A 23,448-nucleotide genomic window follows, 5' to 3' on the forward strand; every position below is an offset into this window, starting at 1 on the left:
AAAATCCCTAACAAAATATGTCAAATCGAGAGATCGGTTTATATGGGAGCTATATCCAAATCTGAACCGATAAGGCCCATTTGTAATCCCTATGACCTAAATCAGTAAGATGTATCTGTGCAAAATTTTAAACGGTCAACTTAATGTGTTCGACTGCTATTGTAATTTTGACAGACGGACGGTCATGGCTAGATTGACTCAAAATGTCCAGATGATCAAGAATATATATACTTTATGGGGTCGAAGATCAATATTTCGAGGTGTTGCAAACAGAATGACCATGTTAGTATACCAGCCATTCTATGGTGGTGGGTACAAAAACGATTGGGAATTTAAATGTTGTATATCTGTTAAGGCATTTAATGTAGCAGGGTTTTATAAAAAAAAGCGGACTGAAGACAGCTAATCTAATAACAAGCGACATTAAGAATTTGGATAAATCAACGAGTTAGGATTTTATAGGTTAACCGTTAATAATCTGACCATGCCTAACCAATCCTAGTAAATAATTATTTATTTTTTTACAAGTAATTTTTCCTTAAATTATTCAAAAATAAAATTAATTTGTTTTTAAATTTCCATTGAAATAAAACAAACGGTGGACGTTTCCATAGTAAATTTAAATAATTATATAAAGAAATAGTAATAAAAAAAATAAAAAAAAAATATTCATCGTATGATTTGAAAACACTACAAATAGCATTAGCACAGCATGCATTCATACACATACGCAATCAAATTAATATACAAACAAATAAATAAAAACAAATTATTTTCAAGGACAATAAGAAAATAATAATGAAAAAATAAATATATCACATGATTCCTATTTATAACGCTAAGTTCATCACAGACCATTATTTGATAAATAATACTATGCGAGGTCTGATCACACAATAAACCTTATGTTCGATTTTCGCATTTTTATACCCTTCACCATAGGATGAGGGTCTACTGATTTCGTCTTTCTGTTTGTAATACCTCGAAATATGCGTCTGAGTCCCCATAAAGTATAACTATTCTTGATCGTCATTTTAAGTCGATCTAGCCATGCCCGTCCATCTGTCTGTCGTAAGCACTCTAACTTTAGCTAGCCGCTTGAAATTTTGCACAAATACTTTTTATTAGTGTAGGTCGGTTGGGATTGTAAATGGGCCAAATCGGTCCATGTTTTGATATAGCTGCCATATTAACCAGTCTTGGGTCTTGACTTCTTGATCCTCTAGCCACGTGGTGTTTTAGTATAACTTCCAATAACTACGCTAAGTATAGTTCAAATCGGTCCATGTTTTGATGTAGCTGCCATATAAACCGATCTTGGGTCTTGACTTCTTGAGACTCTAGAGGGCACAACTCTCGTCCGATTTGACTGAAAATTGGCACGTAGTGTTTTGGCATCACTTCCAACAACTGTGTTAAGTATGATTCAAATCGGTTCATACTCTGGTATAGCTGTTATATAAACCGATCTTAGATCTTGATTTCATGAGCTAATAGAGCGCGCAATTCTCATCCGATTTGACTGAAATTTTGCATGAGATGTTTTGTTATGACTTTCAATAACTGTGCTAAGTATGGCGCAAATCGGAACATAACGTGAAATAGCTGTCATATAAACCGATCTGGGATCTCGACTTCTTGAGCCTCTAGAGGGCGCAAATATCATCCGATTTGGCAGAAATTTTGTACAACGGCATGACCTTTAACAGAGTTCTATCAAATGATGCAAACATTTAAGCTTCTAGGGGCCGTAGAAGACTAATCGGGATATGGAATATGTATCATCTTATTGACCGATTTAGAAAAATACTTATCATGGATGTTGGAAGTCAGACCTTAGATACCAAATCGGAAGATCAGTTTTTATCGGAGCTATATTAGGTTAATGACCGATTTGGACCGCACTTAGCACGACTATTTCAGCCAAATTGGACAACAACGGCGGCTTCTAGAGGCTCAAGAAGTGAAATCGGGAGATCGGTTTAAATGGGGCTATATCCAAATCTGAAACGATAAGGTCCAAATCTGAAACGATAAGGTCCAAATCTGAAGCGATAAACTAATCCCCAATGACCTACATCAACAATAAGTCCATGTGCAAAATTTCGAGCGGATATCTTTATTCGTTCGACCGCTATCGTGATTTCCACCATCCTATGGTGGTGGGTTTAGACAGTCTTAGCTTCCAATATGTGCATCTTTCTATCTTTTTTTTATTTTTTGTTTCTATTTTATCTAAATTTCATTTTTTTAATTTTCTCGGCAAAGCTGCTTGCTTTGAAGAAATATTTAAATAATTACCGACTCTTATAAGCTTGACATTTGCTGTCAAATTTTGAGAGCACAAAAATGTCTCTGTTATTTCAATCCTCTTTGCTACACAGTGAACTGTGCACTAAGGTGACAGCCCTTGTCGATAAAGGACTCCATTGGGTCAATCCGGTACGAGCAACTGGCTGCCATGGAATTGCACGTCATCCGTGAAAGTGAAAAGTGTTCAGTATACTCTGCTATTTCATCATGATGAAACGCACAAACGAGCAACGACTGCAAATCGTTGACATTTATTATCTGTGACAAATGTGACTGAACAAGGATAATCGAGAGACCGGTTTATATGGGAGCTATGTCAGGTTATAGACCGATTTGAACCATACTTGGCACAGTTGTTGGAAGTCACAACTGAACACTATGTGAAAAATGTTTGACTAAATCGGTCTAAAAATTGTAGCTTCCAGGGGCTCAAGAAGTCGAATCAAGATCGGTTTATACGGGAGCTATATCAGGTTATGGACCGATTTGGACCATTCTTGGCACAGTTATTGGAAGTCATAACAGAACGCTATCTGCAACATTTAAGTCAAATTAAGCAAAAATTGTGGCTTCCAGGGGCTCAAGAAGTCAAATCGGGAGATCAGTTTATATGGAAGCTATATTTATATCTGAACCGATATAGCCCATTCGCAGTCCCCAACGACCTACATCAATATAAAGTATCTGTGCAAAATTTTAAGCGCCTAGCTTCACTCCTTCGAAAGATATCGTGCTTTCTACAGACAGAAGAATCGAGCCAAACATGGTTTCAGTTAAGAAGATATTTCTAATATGCTGATAGTTAAAGTTCTCATCCTTAAAGGCACCAACTAAAATCAAGCCAATGCTGAAGGAAAAGGCGAAGCTAACACTAACTAAGAAGAATCTGTGAACATTGAATGTTGGTAACTACAACTTTGAAATTATCAGAGACTTTACACATACATAAGGCGCCCCGGTAGCCGAGTTGGTAGCGTGCTTGGATTACCAGTGTTGGGGTCGTAAGTTCAATTCCCGCCAGAAGCCTTGGTCTGTCGCTACTGTGGTATCACAATGGACTTAAAATAGATAGAATGTTGCGATCTCCAAAAACGCCACTTCCACCGGACTAAGTAAGAATGTAAAAGCCACCTCTTGACTGACAAACATCTTTCTCTAGAAGACACTGACTATCTTGCCAATTTTCACAGTTCTCAATTTTCACAGTTTTAGTGAAGAAAAGGCTGCATATTTGCAAAGTGTTATACAGTCGAAACTGGATAAACAAAACGCTAAAATTTCGTAAATTTGGTTTCTCTTATCCGCAATTTTCACCATAACGTAATTCGGATAAGTCAAATAAATTTTGAGTTAAGCGATATAACCATAAGTGAAGGCTAAGGATTGGGATTATCAGTGTAACAGTTTCTGTGTATCTGTTATAAAAAAGTTTCTTATTGTACCAAGAAGTTATCAGTTAAACAGTTTCTGTATCACACTTTAAGTTAACTCAAAGCGTATCAAAGTATCAAACTTTAAGTTAACTTAAAGGTTGAGTACAAAATTAAAGTGTTATACTGTTATAAATTAATTAGATTTTTAATTATTCCGTTGGGGAGCTAAAGAAAACTTTAACGTTAAGTAGATGAAGACGACAGATTTACAAAAAAATTTTTTTAATGCCAATAAGACATAATCAATTTCAGTTATAACAGTATAACACTTTGCGTTAATGTGCCTAATGCACGAATTCACCAATTGAATATCTTCCGCTCATACTTCTCTTTTTGATTTCTTATCTTGAATGATGGTAAATTATAAAAGTTGAGTTACTAGACATTTAAAACATTAGGGTGGGACGAGAAATACATAAAACATATTTTTTTAAGACTATAGACACAATGCTACACAAAAACAACACTAAAGGATGATATTGTACAAATATATTTTTAAATAATTATAAACTAATTTTATGATAAAAACTAATATTTAACAACAATTACAACTTAAAAGAAAAGAACTAAACGCAATGAACATGGCACAGAGAAAGTCAGCAAATTAACAAGAATACGGACTTAATTATTGCAGTAAATAAAGAGGCGGGGAGAAAAGTGAATAAAATTTTCGATTTGTTTTTTTTTTTTGGCATTGCGAAGCGTTATCCTTTTTTGTTTCTCTTTTCTTTGAGGGGGAAAAAACATATAACAGTGAAGGGGTGAGAGGCAGTGGATAAAACAATTTAGGTGGTGGTGGTAGTAGCAAATGTTAGAGAAAAAAAAGTAGGAGGATTTTACACAAAAATTGGTTTTGTTGCTGAAATTTTTTTGTTAAATGTTTTTTTTTTCGATTCTATTTTTTGTTTGATTTGTTAAGTTTATTAATTACACAGACCTGGTGTTGTTGCCGAATTGTTATTGTTTGTTAAATGAATGCATTTTTGCTTGTTATTTTCAATTTGAAATGACGAATTTGTCAATTGGTCGCTTTTGTCCGATGATCTGCGCTCAATGTTGCCTGCAAAAGAAATTCCGAATTCAAGCCATGCAATTACAATAAAATTAAAAATCAAATATATTTATAAAAAAATAAACATTTTCAATATATATTAAAAAAAAAAACTTTTTGATAGATATAATTTCAACGAAAATAAAAAAAAATAAATAAAAATAAAATTATAGTTATATAAAACAAAAAAAAAAAAAAAAACTTAAAAACTATGAGTGCTAATTAGTTGTAGATGCAAGTATGAATGTTCTTAAGCAAATTAAAAATAATTATGTATGTAAATGGCAAAATATAACAAATCCAGCACAATGTTACCCAAATAATGAAGGCATTTAAAATAATAAAAAAACAACTATAGAACCTTTTTAGCAATATGTATGGAACATGGACAAAATTTTACAATTCAAACTAAAAAAAAACAAGTAAAAAGGTGTTAAGTTCGGACGGGCTGAACTTTCGATACCGACCACCTCGGGTATATATGTAAACCACCTTTCGTCAAAATAGGTGAAAAATTCATATATTATGCCCCATAGCAGCTATATCGAAATATGTTTCGATTTGGACCAAATACTTATAAGTACAAGTTATTGTTCAATTGTGTATAACAAAATATTGGTTTTTTTATTAGCTATATCTAAAAATAAACAGATCTGAACCATATACGACTCGTATGTCGAAAAGCCTAACATAACTCTTTCAAATTTCAGTGAAATCGGATTCAGCGACATCGAACAATAAAAGCGCCTTTTATGGGTCCAAAACCTTAAATCGATAGATCGGTCTATTTGGCAGCTATATCCAAATCTGGACTGATCTGGGACAATTGAAGAATTTGGAAAAATCGGACAATTAATGTGCCTTTTATGGGCCCAAAACCTTTAATCGAGAGATCGGTCTATATATATTATTAGACCTATTATATTCATATCTGGACCGATTTGCGCCAAATTGCCGAAAGATGTCAAAGGGCCCAATACAACCCACTGTCCCAAATTTCATCAAAATCGGATAATAAATGTGTCGTTATGGGCCTAAGACCCTAAAACGGCGGGCAGGTCTATATGGGGGCTATATCAAGACATAGTCCGATATAGCACATCTTCGAACTTAACCTGCTTATGGGCAAAAAAGAATCTGTGCAAAATTTCAGCTCAATATATTTGTTTTTAAAGACTAGCGTGATTTCAACAGACAGACGGACGAACATGACTAGATCGTCTTAGATTTTTACGCTGATCAAGAATATATATACTTTTTAGGGTCGGAAAAGGGTACTTCGATGAGTTGCAAACGGATTGACAAAATGAATATAACCTCATCCTTCGGTGGTGGGTATAAAAAATAGAGATTATATATGAACATTAAAGTTTTTGATTTAATGCCACTTTTACTATGCTTTAAAAGTGTTGGGAGTTAGCAGGAGGAACTTTTCGTGATGCATAATAACCTAATCTAAATTCACAATTTTACTTTTATAAGAATATGTATTATATAAAATTGAAATTGTTGTGCTTTGTTTGTTAGTTTGTTTGTCTGTTCCGTTTGGACTCAAAAACGGCTGAACCGATTTTCATGAAATTTTTACAGATGGTAGAGGGGTCCATTTTTCGATATCCGAAGGATGGGCGGACCTGCCCTCTTACTCAAATTTTTCAAAATGCCAGATCTCGGAAATGGATCCACCGATTTAAGCGAAATTTTGTATGGAACCCCAAAAACACGAAATTGGTATAAAATTTTAGGGTCATATTACCTGGGGGAACGCCCCATCCCAAAACCTACCCGAACGGACATGTTTAACGACTGCGACAATATGGGTATCAAATGAAAGGTATTTTGGAGTAGAGTAGAGTACGAACTTGGTATAAAAATGTCGCCTTAATTGTTTGGGGAGGTGGGCCTCTTCCCCAAAAAAACCCCCCAACAGGACTCATTCACCGCTTTGGGCAATATGGGTATCAAATGAAAGGTAATTAAAAGTAGAGTACAAATCTGACATTAAAATGTATTCCTTGGTGTCTGAGGTGCCAGTATAGGGCTCAGATAGAATAAGAGAATGAAAGAAGGCGCAGCGGAGAGGGCCTTGTCCAGCTAGTAATTGCTAAAGAGAACCTTATCAGTTTAAATTTAGCGAAAATATTATTTATTTTAGAAAATTAAAAAAAAAATAACGTTCTAATCAAACCATATCCTTAGAGTAAATTGCGTTGCAATTTTGTCTTTAGAAAAAATTCATTAAAATTTCATTTTTGAAGAAATTTTAAATGTTGTCATTCCAGACGTTTTCATAGAATTATTATTGATAGTTGAAATAATTTTCAAATTCTTTTTGCATTACTCATTCAAAACGCCATTATTTCATAAAAAGTAATCAATCATATTTTTAATAAATTACTTCAAATTGAATAAGTCCATTGTTTTCCGAAATTCGAGTAATTCGATTTAAATTCATTTATAGTCTAAAATGACTGTAAGTTTTATTTAAGAAAACTTGTTTGCCCAATGACCGCGAAATGATTTCTTATTTTGTGTATCATTCATAATATTTTTTTTATTATAAATTTTTTGCATATACAAAAAAATACCCTCGAGAGCTCACAAAGTCAATCCCTCATATGAGATTTAAAGTTAAAAAACAATGATTGAATGCATAAAAAATGTTATGATTTGTATTTATTTTGTTGTTTTGGCCATCTGTGTACCAGAAAATGCAAAACAAAAAAATAAAACAAAAAAATGGTGTTGTCAGCACCAAACCGAAAAGATTTTATAAAAGCTGTTTATCTATAAATCCTTAAAATTTAAAAAAAAAATACGTTTGTGAAATGTTTCTTTTTTTTAGATATGGTATTCATTTTTGGCATGATGGAAAAGAAGATAGTGTGGGCGCCTGAATGGCAAATGGAATTGTAGATTTTTTTTACAAGATTAAGTCGACATTTAATTTTTATAGAAAACTAGCTGAAACGAGCCTGCTCCGCTACGACTTTTTTTACAATAAATGGAACAAAATTATCCTTCGAATATATCTGTTCGACAGTTGGATTCGATGGCATTGAAGCAAAATTTCTTAAGGCACTGTTGTCATATATTTTGCCATACATTACCCACATTTTTAATAGTATTTTAACTAGGAGTTCATTTCCGGTCGCATGGAAGAACACTAAGGTTAAACCCTTATCCAAGAATTCCAGGCAATTTCGGCCCTTTTCCATTTTGTGTTTTCTGTCCAAGGTATTTGAAAAAATAATATATAGGCAGATGTTTTCGTATATATATATGAAAACTCTTTTTTTATATAAGAAGCACTCAGGTTCCGACCCAGGCGTAGCTGTATAAGTACTCTCGCAGATGTCGTGGAGGATATTAGAAATAATTTGGAGAATGACGAATTGAACCTCCTTGTTCTCCTCGACCATTCAAAGCCATTCGATATAGTCGATCACAATTTGTTGGCGGCATAGTGAAAACACCTGTTTCGTTTCTCGTCTTCGTCTGTTCGCTTAATTATGTCATATCTCTCCGATCGTACCCAATCCGTGGTTTCGAAGTCAACTGTTTCTAGTCCCTTGCCTGTTATTCAAGGAGTGCCCCAGGGATCAATTTTGGGTCCTATTCTATTTTCTTTATATAACAACGACCTGCCAGACCAGCTCTCATTTTGCAAGGCCCACATGTATGCGGATGATGTGCAGGTCTATATATGTAGTCCTAAGGAATATCTAGAAGACCATGTCGGGATGCTGAACCATCACCTGTCTCGGATTTATGAATGGGCAAATGCTAATGGTTTGTACCTTAATCCAAAGTCCATCACGGCAGTGGACACGGCAAATTTGGGTAGCCACAATGTCCAGAGGCATTAGATGGAGCATTAAATTCAGTGCCTCAGATGGTGTCGTGCTCAGTGCGGCTGTTATGCACAAGCAGGCAAGCCTTTGGATGCGGTTGAGTATTGAACAGTAGGTGGACTTTTGAAGCGCCGACACCAGACCGCAACACCATATAGCATTATAGGTCTGACAACTGCAGCATATACCCAATGACCGGTCTAAACCCCAAACTTTTGCCAATGGCTCTCTTGAAGGTGTATAGGGCAAGAGTGGCTTTTCTTGCCCTTTCCAAAATGTTGGATTTGAAGTTCAGTTTCCTCTCCATCAAAACACCCAGATATTTTGTACTTTCTGTAAATGGAACTCCCAAGGAGACAGGTTCCACTGAAGGCAAATTGTATCTCCTGCTGAAAAGCACAACTTCTGTCTTGCACGGATTTATACCTGGATCACTTTCAGTAGCCCACTTTGCTGTTGCACGTAGAGCTTCCTCAAGTATATCTCTTTGAGCGCTGGGAAACTTTCCCCTAACCGTAATTGCCACGTCATCAGCATACGTGACTACTTTTACGCCTCTTTCTTTCAGAGGCAATAATATATTGTTAATGGCTATATTCCAAAGTGGAGGAGACAGTACACCACCTTGAGGTGTACCTCTGCTGACCCATCTTTTTAGATCCACAGATCCCAAGCCTGCCGTAAGGCATCTTTTAGTAAGTAAGTTATTAATAAACTTGATGCCTGGAAACTCCAACTCCTTCATGATTGACGTCGGTTTAACATTATTGAAAGCACCTTCAATGTCAATAAATGCTTACATTGTACATTTCTTGACAGCGAGAGAACCCTCTATGTAGCCGACTAGGTCGTGAATGGCTGTTTCATTAGATTTGCCTTTAATATATGCATGTTGCTGCCGCGACAGGCGATCTCCAGGGATCTTTGCCCTAAGATATGTTTCTATCAACCTCTCAAGAGTCTTCAGCATAAAGGATGATAGACTAATAGGACGAAAATCTTTAGCCTTCGTGTGGTGGGGTTTTCCTGCTTTTGGAATGAAAATGACCTTCGTGTCCCTCCATTCGTGTCCCTGACATTTTGATACAAGCAGAGTATATCTCTCTAAGCCAGGGAACCAGTCTATCAGACACAGCTTGTAATTCAACCGGTGATCCATCATCAGGGCCTGGTGACTCAAAGGAGTCGAAACTTCTTATCGCCCAAAAGATTTTCGGCTCAGACACAATTTCACTAATGGCCTCCGACGAATGCATATCGAATGGCATCAAAATTGTATATCAAATTCGTTTTCTATTCATAAAAACCTTTCATTTAAGTCCCCCCTATGAGCAAATATTTCCGGTTTGGGGTCGGGTCCTAAAAATTATCAACATCGTGCTACACTCTCTTTGAACCCCAAATTGTTATTTTATTCTTCTTATGGAGGTGCTACTCTACTTGTGTTTTGAAACAGGGCTCAACACTGTACTGAATAGTCTTTGCGTATGTAGGACACCTTAATCAATTTGCCAAAGGTGTTGATGGCGTATCAGAAATCGCGATCCACCATGCCAGTCAAAGTGTTTTGAATGATAACACACACTTGCGCAACTTTTATAAGTTCTTTGCTATGTTATTTTTTGAATAGAAAGCATTGAATATGATATCGAGCTAGAAATGTTAGAAACATCATGAAAAGATTTTAAAGACCAAAATAAAAGAGCGCAAAATTTTATTTGTATGGAAAATTTTGTGAAAATTTTATTCCATAGAAAATGTTGTAAAAATGTTGTTTCTATAGAAAATTTTTCCAGAATTTTATTCCATAGAAAATTTTTTCAAAATTTTATTCCATAGCAAATTTGTTCAAAACTTTACTCTTCACTTTACTACTACAATTAAATATAGGGGGCAGCACAGTAGAAAAATTGGGTATAAACCAGGGCTGTGGAGTCGAGCAATTTTCACTCGACTCCAACTCCAAGACTCCGCAGCCCTGATATAAACGAATAAGACCCCCTTCAAATGTGTATTGACTTGAGTACTTTGCTTGGGGTTATCATAGCAAATGAACCTTTATTCTTTATAAATGTGATACTTTATTTCCCAAAAATAAACTTTAGAGTGCATATTTAACGCCATAATACCTACAAATATTTGTCATGCTCTCTTATCTTAAAAAACATAAAATATTATGGCTTTCTTAATTACATCTCCATCGTCATCGTCATCTTCATAAAAGATAAGAACTAATTATTCAGTCACTCAAATAATGCCTTAATCCTTCAAATTCTCTACTGATAAAATTAATGAATAAAATAAAAAAGGACCCCCTAAAGACCCATTAATAAACACACTTGACTGGCATACAACACAACCATCTATTATGACTCAGGAAACATTAAAATCAAACATTGAAGTTATTGGGTTATGTAAGTGTAGCAAATGAATGCAACTAACAGAAAAAGCATCATAAGATTATTATAAAGGGTGATTTTTTTGAGGTTAGGATTTTCATGCATTAGTATTTGACAGATCACGTGGGATTTCAGACATGGTGTCAAAGAGAAAGATGCTCAGTATGCTTTGACATTTCATCATGAATAGACTTACTAACGAGCAACGCTTGCAAATCATTTTCAGTGAATGGGCCCTAGAAAAGTTGGCAGAAAATCCGCTTTTTTATCGACAAATTTTGTTCAGCGATGAGGCTCATTTCTGGTTGAATGGCTACGTAAATAAGCAAAATTGCCGCATTTGGAGTGAAGAGCAACCAGAAGCCGTTCAAGAACTGCCCATGCATCCCGAAAAATGCACTGTTTGGTGTGGTTTGTACGCTGGTGGAATCATTGGACCGTATTTTTTCAAAGATGCTGTTGGACGCAACGTTACGGTGAATGAACACATTTCGAACCGAACACTGATTTTGGTAATAAAATTCAATGATTTGCAAGCGTTGCTCGTTAGTAAGTCTATTCGTGATGAAATGTCAAAGCATACTGAGCATCTTTCTCTTTGACACCATGTCTGAAATCCCACGTGATCTGTCAAATACTAATGCATGAAAATCCTAACCTCAAAAAAATCACCCTTTATGAACAAAACCAAGTGCATCAGGGGTTTTGTGGCATAATATGGATATAGGGTTATTGAAATGGGGCAGTACTTTTAAAGAAAAATATCATAATTTTTTGATAGGTATTCCATTTTATGTTTATTTTTGATATATAACTTTTATGAGCCACAAAGTTTGCTGGGAAATTTCAAATCATAAAATTCATTAATGGGTTGAAAGGCAGATCTTGGTATAAATCGTAAATGTAAAAACACATGGGTATTCTTTTATCGTTCGACAGTTCCTGGTCTTTAGCTGACGACATTTATAACACTTTGGAGACTTTAAGAAAAATATTGTAGCTTAAAAGTATAGAAAATGTCTTTATGCATTCCAATAGAATTCTGGCTAAATTCTCACATTTAAATAGCGAAGACCGCAACCATATTTATCTCCATTAAGGCCACAGATATGACGATTCAAATCTGTCATATAAACCGATCTTGGATCTTGACTTCTTGAGCCTCTAGAGGGCGCAATTCTCATTCGATTTAGAAGAAATTTTGTACAACGGCTTCTCTCATGATCTTTAACATACGTGTCTAATATGGTCTGAATCGATCAATAACTTGATACAGCTCCCATATAAACCGATCTCCCGATTTTGCTTCTTGAACCCCTACAAGGCGCAATTCTTATCCGAATGAACTGAAATATTACCCAATAACTTCTACAATGTTCAACATTCATTTATGGTCCGAATCAGACTATAACTTGATATAGCTCTAATAGCATAACAGTTCTTATGCAATATTTTTTGTTTGCCTAAAAAGAAATACCGCGCATAGAACTCGACAAATGCGATCCGTGGTGAAGGGTATATAAGATTCGGCCCGGCCGCACCTAGCACGCTCTTACTTGTTTCCTTCTTTCATTGCTGTAGCTCTATTTTAATAACCACCCTATTCGCATGTGTTACCGCTTATAACCCATCGACAATGTACCAAATGAAGACCACCCTCGCTTAAGTTAAACAAATATCATGTACGTATTATTATTTCAAGTAATGGATGATGAACTGGAACGTACATAAATGAATGCATGGTTGGTGGGATGGATGGATGGATAGATGGTTGAATATGTTGTTGTTGTGTTTTTCTTGATTTTGGTTTCTGTTCGAGTTTATACCCACTTTGACTTATCGTTCAAATATGACGTGGCAATGTCATGCATTTATGAATGTGAATCGTTTTTGTTGCTACTGCTGCCAATGGCTATGATGAAATATTCCACTGCCGTTTTGTTGCATCACTAATAGCAATATAGACTTCGGCCATCCCCACTCAATGTAACGGTTTAATAAAGAAATATAAAAATGTCATATTTGTTGTGTCGATAGCTGTCGTAGTAATTGTCATGGAACTATTTTTGTGATATGCTCAACAAATTGCAATTACACTTCGAACTATGGCTGCTAAAACTTTAGCAGGGCAATAGTGTATTAGGGTGTAGAAATTAAAAAAGAAAACTTAGATGGAATTCTTTGTTCTAACTCTAAAGGTGAACTAAAATTCCATGAACACCAATTTTTTTTAAATTTTAAAACATTTTGTAATAGAAAATTTGACCGAAGTAGATTTTATTGAAAATGTTGACGATATTTTTATAGTTTCGACGAAATGTATGACGCATTTGTTTTCTATTGCGTTTGTGAATCAAGTCGTCTTAAAGAGCCCTGTTCAAATTCAGATGTATGCTTTACAATCTACACTAGTTGGGATGGTTGTAAAGCACCATGATCCAATTGACATCGCCCGCTGATGATATTTCTTGGTCGAAATGGAAATCGCGATACGGGTAACCAGTCAAATACTTCTAGCAACACTTTTGCCGACTTTTAAATGCATTTGTTAAGTTTTTTTTCCCGGTATCTCTTTATAGCCAAACAAAGGATAATGGTCTATTGAAGCTTTATCAGGTTATGGACCGATTCGGCCGATACTTGGTTTAGAAGTTGGGGACCAAACTCGGTAAAAATTTCAAAAAATTAAAAATTAATTCGAATATCCTCAAAAAAGTGGAGATATTTTATACTAACCAGACATATTTTATAGATAATTGACCACTAAAAGCAAAAACAGAATTTTAACAAGTAAGAGCATGCTAAATTCCGATTCGGACCATTGTGTAATATTTCGGTGCATTCGGATAAGAAATTCGCGTTATAGGCGCTCAAGAAGCAAAATCGGGAGATCGGTTTATATGGGAGCTGTATCAAGCTATAGATCGATTCAGACCATATTGAACACGCATGTTGAAGGTCATGAGAGAAGCCATTGTATTAAATTTCTGCCAAATCGGATTAGAATTTCGCTCTCTAGAGGCTGAAGAACTCAATATCCAAGATCGGTTTATATGGCAGCAATATATGGTTATGTACCGATTTGCGCCATACTTAGCACAGTTGTTGGAAGTCATAACAAAACACCTCATGCAAAATTTCAGCCAAATCGGATGAGAATTGAGCCCTCTAGCGGCTCAAGAACTCAAGATCCAAGATCGGTTAATATGCTGCCATATACCAGGTTATGAACCGATAGATTCTTACTTAGCACAGTTAATGGAAGTTATACTAGAACACCTCATCCATAATTTCAGCCAAATCGGTTGAGAACTGAGAACCGATTTGGACCAAGTTCGGCTCGGACATTGAGTGGTCTAATAAATATAAGTTACTGGTCAATTTTGTAGATGCCTTTTTGGCAGCTATATATATATAATGGAAGTTATACTAGAACACCTCATCCATAAATTCAGTCAAATCGGTTGAGAACTGAGAACCGATTTGGACCAAGTTCGGCTCGGACATTGAGTGGTCTAATAAATATAAGTTACAGGTTAATTTTGTAGCTGCCTTTTTGGCAGCTATATCCAAATTAAACCGATCTGAACCATATGGGATACGGGTGTCGAAAAGCCTAACATAAGTCAATGCGTAAAATTTCGACGAAATCGGATAATAAATGCGCTTTTTAAAGGGCCAAGATTTTAAATCGAAAGATCGTACTATATGGCACCTATAACCAAATCTGGACCGATCTAGACCAAACTAAATAAAGATATTATAATCATCATATTTTATTATAACTCCACTACTATATCCGTAGTTATATCTTAATATGGGCTGGTCTCGATCATATTTTATTCAGGTCCCGTGAACTCACATACAAGAAACATTCTCAGACAATAAATCAGCTTTTTATGGGATTAAGACCCTAAATTGAAAGATCGGTCTATATGACAGCTATATCTATATAGTCTGATCTGAGCCATATTTGGGTCGAATTTCGGGTAAAAATAAAGCTTTTATGAGCTTCAGACCCTTAATCGACACATCGGTGTAGATGACAGCTATATCTAAATAAAGTCGGATTTTTACCATATTTGGGTCAGATGACGGGTGGCTTAAAATAACTCACTGATTTAAATTTCAGCGAAATTGGGTAATAAATGCAGCTTTTATGGGTTCCAGACCCTCAAACGACAGATCGGTCTATATGGCAGCTATATCTAAATATAGATCGATCTGAAACATATTTGGGGCGGATGTGTGGAGGCTTAAAACAACTCACTGATTTCAGCGAAATCGTGTAATAAATAAAGGTTTTATGGGCTTCAGACACTTTAAATAAAGCTTTTATGGGCTTGAGACCCCTTATCGGCAGATGGAAGCTATATCTAAATATAGTCCCATGCAATCCATATAAAGGCCCAAAGCTGCTCACTGTTTCAAATTTCAGCGGTATTGAATAAAAATAAAGCTTTTATGGTCTTCAGACTCCCTATCTCCCGATTAAGGGAGATCGGTCTATATGGCAGCTACATCCAAATAAAAACCGATCTGAACCATATTTAGGACCGATGTCGGGAGGTTTATAATAACCAGCGTGCATCAAAAGACGTCTCTGTGCCAAATTTCAGCTCAATATCTCGATTTTTGAAGGCTGTAGAGTGATTATAACAGACGGACGGACAGACAGACACACGGACATTGTTAAATCGTCTTAGTCGTTTACGACGATCCGAAATATATATAGGTTCGGAAATTGATGTTTCGATGTGTTACAAACGGAATGACTAAATGAATATACCTCCTATCCTACGGTGCTGGGTATAAAAATATTTCATAAAATTGAAAAAAAAAATGTTTATAGAAAATTTCGACGAAATTTTAGTTTTACTCCTAAGTTTTTTGCCTGTTAGGGCGAAGATCATTAAATTTTACGATTTTTTGTTAGTTTCTCTATCGATACGAGCTCGATGATCGGACTTTTTTTTGCAAATGGAAAAGGAAAACCAGAGACAGCAACATACACCAACTAGTATGGGACGCGTTTCGTCTTTGGTTACAAGACTTTTCAACCATATTAGGTGTGATGGCTTCAAGGTCCTGGCGTTGGTATGTTGTATTTGAATTGAAATTAATAGCGAAAACGCCTCTATGATACAATTACCACAGTAACCACGCTCGACAACCCTGTCTTTAAGCTGTACTTTTTCCCAATGCATGTGTTTTTGTGTAATGACAGACTTTCTTTCTGTGACAATTACACTACTTCCGTGGTACACTTGATTCTGTGCATCTGGTGGAAGTTGTATTGATGGCTTCGAAAGCTAGACAACGTCAACGACTCTCACTGTTGCTCCCTGCGCCCAGGTTTTATTTATTAAAAAAAAATATTTTTATGGAAGTTTGGTAGAGTATGGAAAATATTGTCTAAATTTTATTTTATAGGAAATTTTGTCAAGAATTTTCTCTATACGAAATGTCAATGTGTCAAAATTTCATATAAAATTTCAGCAAAATTGGATTTTTATTTATCCTAATTTATATTTATTTATTTATTATACCCATATTTCTGTTATAAATCAAAAAAAAAAAAAACGCTAAAATCTCTGCTGTTAGTATAGATTTAAAAAAAACAGTATGAAATGTCATTGAATGAGAGCAGATTTGGATAACAAATGCCAAAAAAAAACTATGAGTAGAGCATACGAAGGATGAGGCTGATTCTTGGCAACACCCACCTTTAGTTTTGGAAGTTAAAAACTTTTGTAGAATCTTAACAGACCAAGTTCGGTCGTGGTCGTGTATTGGCGAGGTAGGATGATGTACCATTTCTGAAAAAAGTCAACAATGGTACACAGGAACATAGGTTATAAATATGGCCAAATTGAATGCAACAGATATCTATCAGGTGAACTCTTTGATTTGGTTATTAGCTATCTATTAGTAAGGGCATTTTGCTGAAGTAAGCTCTAGCACTTAAATTAGCTCTAAACTAATTGCTAGGGAATGTTAAGTATGAGCGATCAACAATGGTGGAGCATGTAACTAAACATTTATAGTTCTGTTCCTCATGTTAGTATTTCGTCTACATATGAGGGTTGTTTTGAAGGAGTATCACAAATAAAAGCTGGCTAAGTCTGAAATGAAATAGTAAGTCAAATACATGATTGGCTATATAAAAAAGTTAATCATGATATTTAGAAACCTTTTTTTTTTGCTTTAACATGGTCTAAACACACATTGGTAATGTGGCTATTTGTATCTCATAGGACTTGTTAGCATTAGGTTAAAATAGGTTTGAACATAACAACTTCTACAGAGCAATGATTGATGCCGATTTGCAAGATGTAGGTCCCGATTGTAGCCAGGGACCACACGATACACGTCACCTGTTTAACTGCCCAGCCAGACCCACTCGACTCGAGAACTATTGGGTTGCCCAAAAAGTAATTGCGGATTTTTCATATAGTCGGCGTTGACAAATTTTTTCACAGCTTGTGACTCTTTCTTCTGTCAGTTATCAGCTGTTACTATTAGCTTGCTTTAGAAAAAAAGTGTAAAAAAGTATATTTGATTAAAGTTCATTCTAAGTTTTATTAAAAATGCAATTATGTACTTTCTTTTAAAAAATCCGATTACTTTTTGGGCAACCCAATAGATCCCTGTGGACGCACCCCATCTTAGTCGCAGAGTTTCTGGTTCTTGACGAAAGATAAAAAGCAACAAACTGCTGCAACAACAACAACTGGCAAAAAGATGCTATTTGGATTAAGTAAGCAGTTTAGAAACAAGGCCACCTCTCGATAGACGAAGATCACACTATACAAGACACTGATACTACCCGTGTTATATGGTTCTGAGGCATGGGTACTTGTAAAAGCAGAAAAGGCAGTGCTTGGAGAATTTGAGAGAAAGATACTTCGTAACGTTTGCGTTAATGGGGATTATAGGCGACGTATAAACCACGAGCTGAATGACGACGATAGCATAGTTAAATACATGTATCAAAATAGAACGGCTGCGTTAATGCTCATGTTGTCAAAATGGATGAAGAAGCTCCAGCAAAGAAGTCTTTTGAAGGCAAACATGGTGGTACGCGCAAAGCGGGAAGACCAAAAGCCCGATGGAAAGATCAAGTGGTGGGAGACACCTCGAAACTTGGTGTCAGAGATTTTAGAATGAGCGCAGAAATCGAGGCGCTTGGCACTCTATTCTACGTTCGGCTTGTGGAACAAATGTTCTGTCATAACCAATTAATGTAAGTAAGCCAATCGTTTGAGTGCGAATGTGATATTTCTGCCAACAATTAAAAATGTGAATTTCTTTTCAATTTTCTATACAAATGACTCTTTCAACGTCCAATGGTTTAAGTGCGAATTTTGTTTAACGACCAACAATATCGGATAACTGCCTCCTTTTGGCGGTTAGACACATTAAAGATAAGTGCGAATTGCGCTTTGCTACCATATGTAGGTCAAAACAACTGTATAAGAATAAATGCAAACGAATTTTCACGTCATCGTTCTAATTATGCATGAAATAATTTGAGTTGAAAAACAGCAACGCTCAGTAGAAGGGAGGTCACTGTAACGCAGAGGATAGCATGTCTGCCTATGACGCTTAACACCTGGGTTCGAACCCTGCGAGATCATCAGAAACAATTTTTCATTGGTGGTTTTCCCTTCCTAATGCTGGCAACATTTGTGGGGTACATTGCCATGTAAAACTTCTCTCCAAAGAGGTGTCGCACTGTGACACGCCGTTCGGACTCGGCTATTAAAAGGAGGCCTCTTATCAATGAGCTTAAACTTCATTTGGACTGCACTTATTGATATGTGAGAAGTGTGCCGCTGTTCCTTAGAGGAATGTTCATGGGCAAAATTTGCAAAAATTTGGATTTTATGCTCAGTAGAAAAATCAGAGACAATCATAGACGATGTTTCCAAATTTGTATTTACCAAGCAAATTTATAAAACTCCAGATAGTTTCTCATAGAAATAACTTTTTCATTTAGGCAATTTCAGTTTCATAAAAAAGCGGAATGTGTGGTGTGAAAACTTTTTCTGTTTAGGGGTATTTTCAGTAAAGCGATTTTTACTTAAGCGAATTCAATTGCATTGAATAACACCAAATATGTATGGTACTTTCCATTAAGTTACACTTTAGCGAAATTTTTCACTAAAGCGTATTACTGTTATGCGGTTTCGACTGTACTTAGAGAGCTCTTACCAAATGAATGCAAATAGGTTGCATTCCTGAATTCTTAAAATTTTTATAAATATATTTTTTTCATTTAGCAACCTAAATACCTCAATACAAAACTATTGTATAATATTCCCCGTTCTTTAAATGAAACAAAAAAAATCATTAAATAAAATCCTCAACAAAAAATTCCACAAGTGACCTCAAAAAATCTAAACACCCATTGTTGTGTCATACAAAAATACTGCATATATCAAATATGTGATATGATTAATAATAAATACTTGTTTTAAAAATATTTGACCCATATAAATCTAGCGTTAATTTTACATTTTTTTTTTGCTTTGTATTGTATTTTTGATTTTCAATTCCATGAATGCCAAGAACAAAAACAACAATCATTAACCCAAAAGAGAAAGAATGAATGAGAAAACAACATGAACGTACAATCGAAACCTAATTGTTAACAATGAAAACAAAAGTGAAGAACAATTAAAAATAAGTTGAAATAATAAAACAAAACAAAAATACAACTATAAGTGGCTCTTGGCCATATAAATGGATCAAAGAAACAAATTTAAAAGAGGCGGTATTGCTCTTAATTGTTATCGTAGAAATGTTTTTGTGTGGCATACTAAATTTGAATATTTTGGTTAATAGATTTGCATAGCATGGTTGGTTGACTGTAATTAAAAAAAAATAATGAAGGCTATAATAATTATAAACTCCCTCTCTACGCGATATAACAAAAAAGAACTTTCGCTTTTCAAATTGGATGAAAAAAGTAGATAGTGAAGAAAATTAAGTTAAGTAAGTTAAAGGAGAGGGTCGACATTGTTGTACTCTTCACTATTCGTTACAATAGTAATGTAGAAGAAGATCTGTAGACTTGTATTTAGTCTTTATTTAGTCATAGTAGGTATAAAAAGGAGAATAATATACGCCAATGATTGCTACTATTGACCACGTTAGGTTAGGTTGAAAAGAGCGTACATATATTAATTCGCCCCGTGACATACACCTGAGCCAGTATTCGGCTTATTGCGCGCTCTAAATACAAAAAAAGCAATCTCCAAAAAGAAAATCTAAGTTAGGAATCCCGTGCTACTTACAATATCCTTAAATATTTTCCATGCCACCCCTCTAAGTTGGTTCATGTCTGGTATAGAGTCCGCATCTAAGTGCCGGTATCTGTTAGACACGAAAGCTAGGAAATGCTCCAACGTCGCATCATCTTCCCCGCATGTCTTATTGACTAAGTTACGAGTTTAGGATCGGAGGCCACCGTTGCGCATAGTTTGAATTCTGGCGACAACATCAGAAATAGTATTTAGCGGTAGTATGTAATAAATGTTCCCCCTACTCTTTGATGCAATGTTCGTGGGCAAACTTGTATTTGCGTTTTTACAAGTTTAGGATCAAATCCAAATTACGTTCCGCAGTGCGACACCTCTTTGGAGAGAAGTTTTACATGGCATAGTACCTCACAAATGTTGCCAGCATTACGAGGGGAAACCCACCGCTGAACATTTTTTCTGATGGTCTCGCCAGGTTGCGGATAGAATATTATAAAGGGTGCTTTTTAGCTATTATCGTTTTGGCTACGCTGGTTTAAACAGCTCACGCACGTTTCGTGTTTTGTTTCACTGTCATACATCTCAATGGGTGAAGATCAGCCAGAAGCATTGCAAGAGCTATCAATGCATCCAGAAAAAGTCACAGTTTGGTGCAGTTTATGGGCTGGTGGCTTCATTGGATCGTACTTCTTCAAAGATGTGAATGATGAGCGCTACCGTGGGATGATATCCAACTTTTTTGGACTTGCATGAAATGTGGTTTCAACAAGCCGATGCCACATGACACACAGCACGCGTAACAATGGAACTATTGTGGGGCGAGTTCGGTGAACATTTTTTTTCACATTCAGGACCGGTCAATTGGCCGCCTAGATCGTGCGATTTAACGACTTTAGTCAAATCTTTGTGGGTCTGTGTTAAAGCTCATGTTTATGAAAGCATTGGAAGACAACATTGAAGCATTTATTCGTGAGACACCGACCGAAATGTTGGAAAGAGTATGCCAAAATGTTCCCCTCCTAATGCTTGCAACATGAACTAATCTTCAAACATTAAATTATATGGACCGTACTATCGATTTAAATAAAGTTTTCATGCATGTTTCTGAATTTTATGTGTGCTTTTTTAAACTTTCCTATAGCTGTTAGAAAGATCCCCCTTTTTGTTTCATAAGATGGCTATGCTGAAGTGGAAAAGAATAAACACATCTCAAAACTTGGAGTTGGAAAGTGACGGAGGAGAACCCAAAGCTGAACTTTCATTCAGCTTTCGAATCAAACAACATTTAGCCTGCTAATTTCAGAAGGACATAGAGACACTAATGATGCAGAAGGCAATAACCTTCAAATAAGGTTTTACCTTCAGAAAATAATGCTAGAAAATCTAAAAGACAGTTTGTAATTATTGAAATGTAAGTGTTAATAACGTGTTGGACTTTTTTTTTGAGTTCCTGATTGCTTTCAGATTTACCGAATTCTTTGCTTGCTCACAATACATTTTCCTCAATTAATGTGTTCAGTAGTGAAATTTATGGCTATATTTTGAGGGAAGCAACATATTGTTCTATGAGAATGCCCTTGGTAAAGGCTATAACGATTAGAACATTGACTTATTGAATAAGTTCATGTAAATTCACTCTTTCTTGTATAATGTTGAAAAGTTTTGACAAACCGAAACAAAAGGAGTAGAGGGATCGACTTTGCCAACAAACAGTTTGTTTATATGGTAAAACAAGAACTTTAGTTCTAATACCCAATGCCATAAAAATGCTGTAGGGTATACAGATCTTACTTTTATGTTACAACAGACTATAACTTAAAATGTATTATTATGTGTTATTAAATAAATGTTTTTTCTTAATGCTTTACTTTCATTTTTTCTTCATTCAACAAATGCGCATGAAGCAGTTCAAAAACACAAGTATATGAATGCATATGAATACGATAATTTACGAATTAATATGGATATTAATAATAAGTTACAGCTAATTAAAAAGGTAAATGTAGTAACGTTATACATGAGGTTATATATGTAGATAAATATGTTATGATGCTATGTTATATATGATGAATAAATATGTATGTATCGATAGTATACTCAAAATAAAAAGCTCAGGTGATTAAAAAATAATGGAAAAAAATAGATACATAAATTTATCTAAATCTCTAGCCAAGGATAAATCGAAAAAAGCAAGAAAATTTAAATTTTTTCAACTTACCACCAGCAGCATCGTGCAACATTATGCGTGAGTTGGTAAAGAATGGCCTTAGGGAGGGTTTGGGTGTCGAACCAATCGATAGACTGTCTATATCTGGCCCCGAATCATCACCCTCACAGCATGACAATGATTCGAGCTCTTGAAATAAAGCATCCAAATCACGTTCACCACGTAGAGCGGCTGTGCCGCGATTCACTTCACCTTCCAATTCCTCAGAGGCTTTGAAACGTTTCAGCAAAGCAAAGATTTTTTGCTTAAAATTACGTTGTTGCAAGGAAATAGTCTGTAACAAAAAAAAAACGAGTTTGGGGTGAGTAAGAGATAAATGAAAGCAATGAAGACATTTGTTATGAGTCATGAAAGAAGATTTTGTTTTATTTTCGTTCAGCGGAGAAGTAAATTGAAGTCATTAAGTAAACTGTATTAGGTTGTAAGTAGTCATAACAATTACTCATAGCTTTTTTAAGAATAAAGTAAATCGGAAAAAATTTTCACCCATTCAATGCAAACTATCATGCAATATAGTAAATCGCGAGGTAAATTGTAATTCAAATAAATCATACTTCAAAACACCACACAGAAAAAAATTACTCTAAGGAAACACCAACTACCAAATTTGTATGTGAAACTTCAAATTCTCAACGAATTTTTGCATTGAATTGAAGACATTATTTGTCGAAGTAGTTTTGTAGAGACTTGACAGACAAAATAATTGAAATTTTGTGGATTTTCAACAAATTCTTTAGTTGAGGTAGTTGTTAAAGAAGCCGTAATATCATGTAGCGCACCAAACTCCCATGGTATTCATGACTTGCAGGTACGAATCCCCCGGCCGGTCAAACAAATTTTATTTTAATATTTGTCATGATGTCAGTAGGTTAGAGGATGCGTGAAGACAACCATACAAGAGATCA

At 35.4% G+C, this 23,448-nt stretch overlaps 1 protein-coding gene across 4 annotated transcripts in view; it reads right to left on the reverse strand.

Annotated features, from left to right (window-relative positions):
* Window positions 1-23,448, reverse strand: part of LOC106084915 (phosphofurin acidic cluster sorting protein 2) — a 249,464-nt gene that overhangs the window by 16,205 nt on the left and 209,811 nt on the right. Inside the window, exons 5-7 of one of the 4 annotated variants that reach the window (XM_013248884.2) lie at window positions 22,535-22,817; window positions 16,777-16,869; window positions 4,684-4,806 (exon numbers count right to left, since the gene is read on the reverse strand). In XM_013248884.2, the coding sequence (XP_013104338.2) occupies window positions 4,684-4,806; window positions 16,777-16,869; window positions 22,535-22,817 (499 nt within the window). The remainder of the gene's footprint in view (window positions 1-4,683; window positions 4,807-16,776; window positions 16,870-22,534; window positions 22,818-23,448) is intronic. The other 3 variants (XM_059363485.1, XM_059363486.1, XM_059363487.1) reach the window with 3 other exon arrangements.

This window comes from Stomoxys calcitrans, chromosome 2 (genome assembly GCF_963082655.1).
Source record: "Stomoxys calcitrans chromosome 2, idStoCalc2.1, whole genome shotgun sequence".
In the NCBI taxonomy this organism is placed as follows: domain Eukaryota; kingdom Metazoa; phylum Arthropoda; class Insecta; order Diptera; family Muscidae; genus Stomoxys; species Stomoxys calcitrans.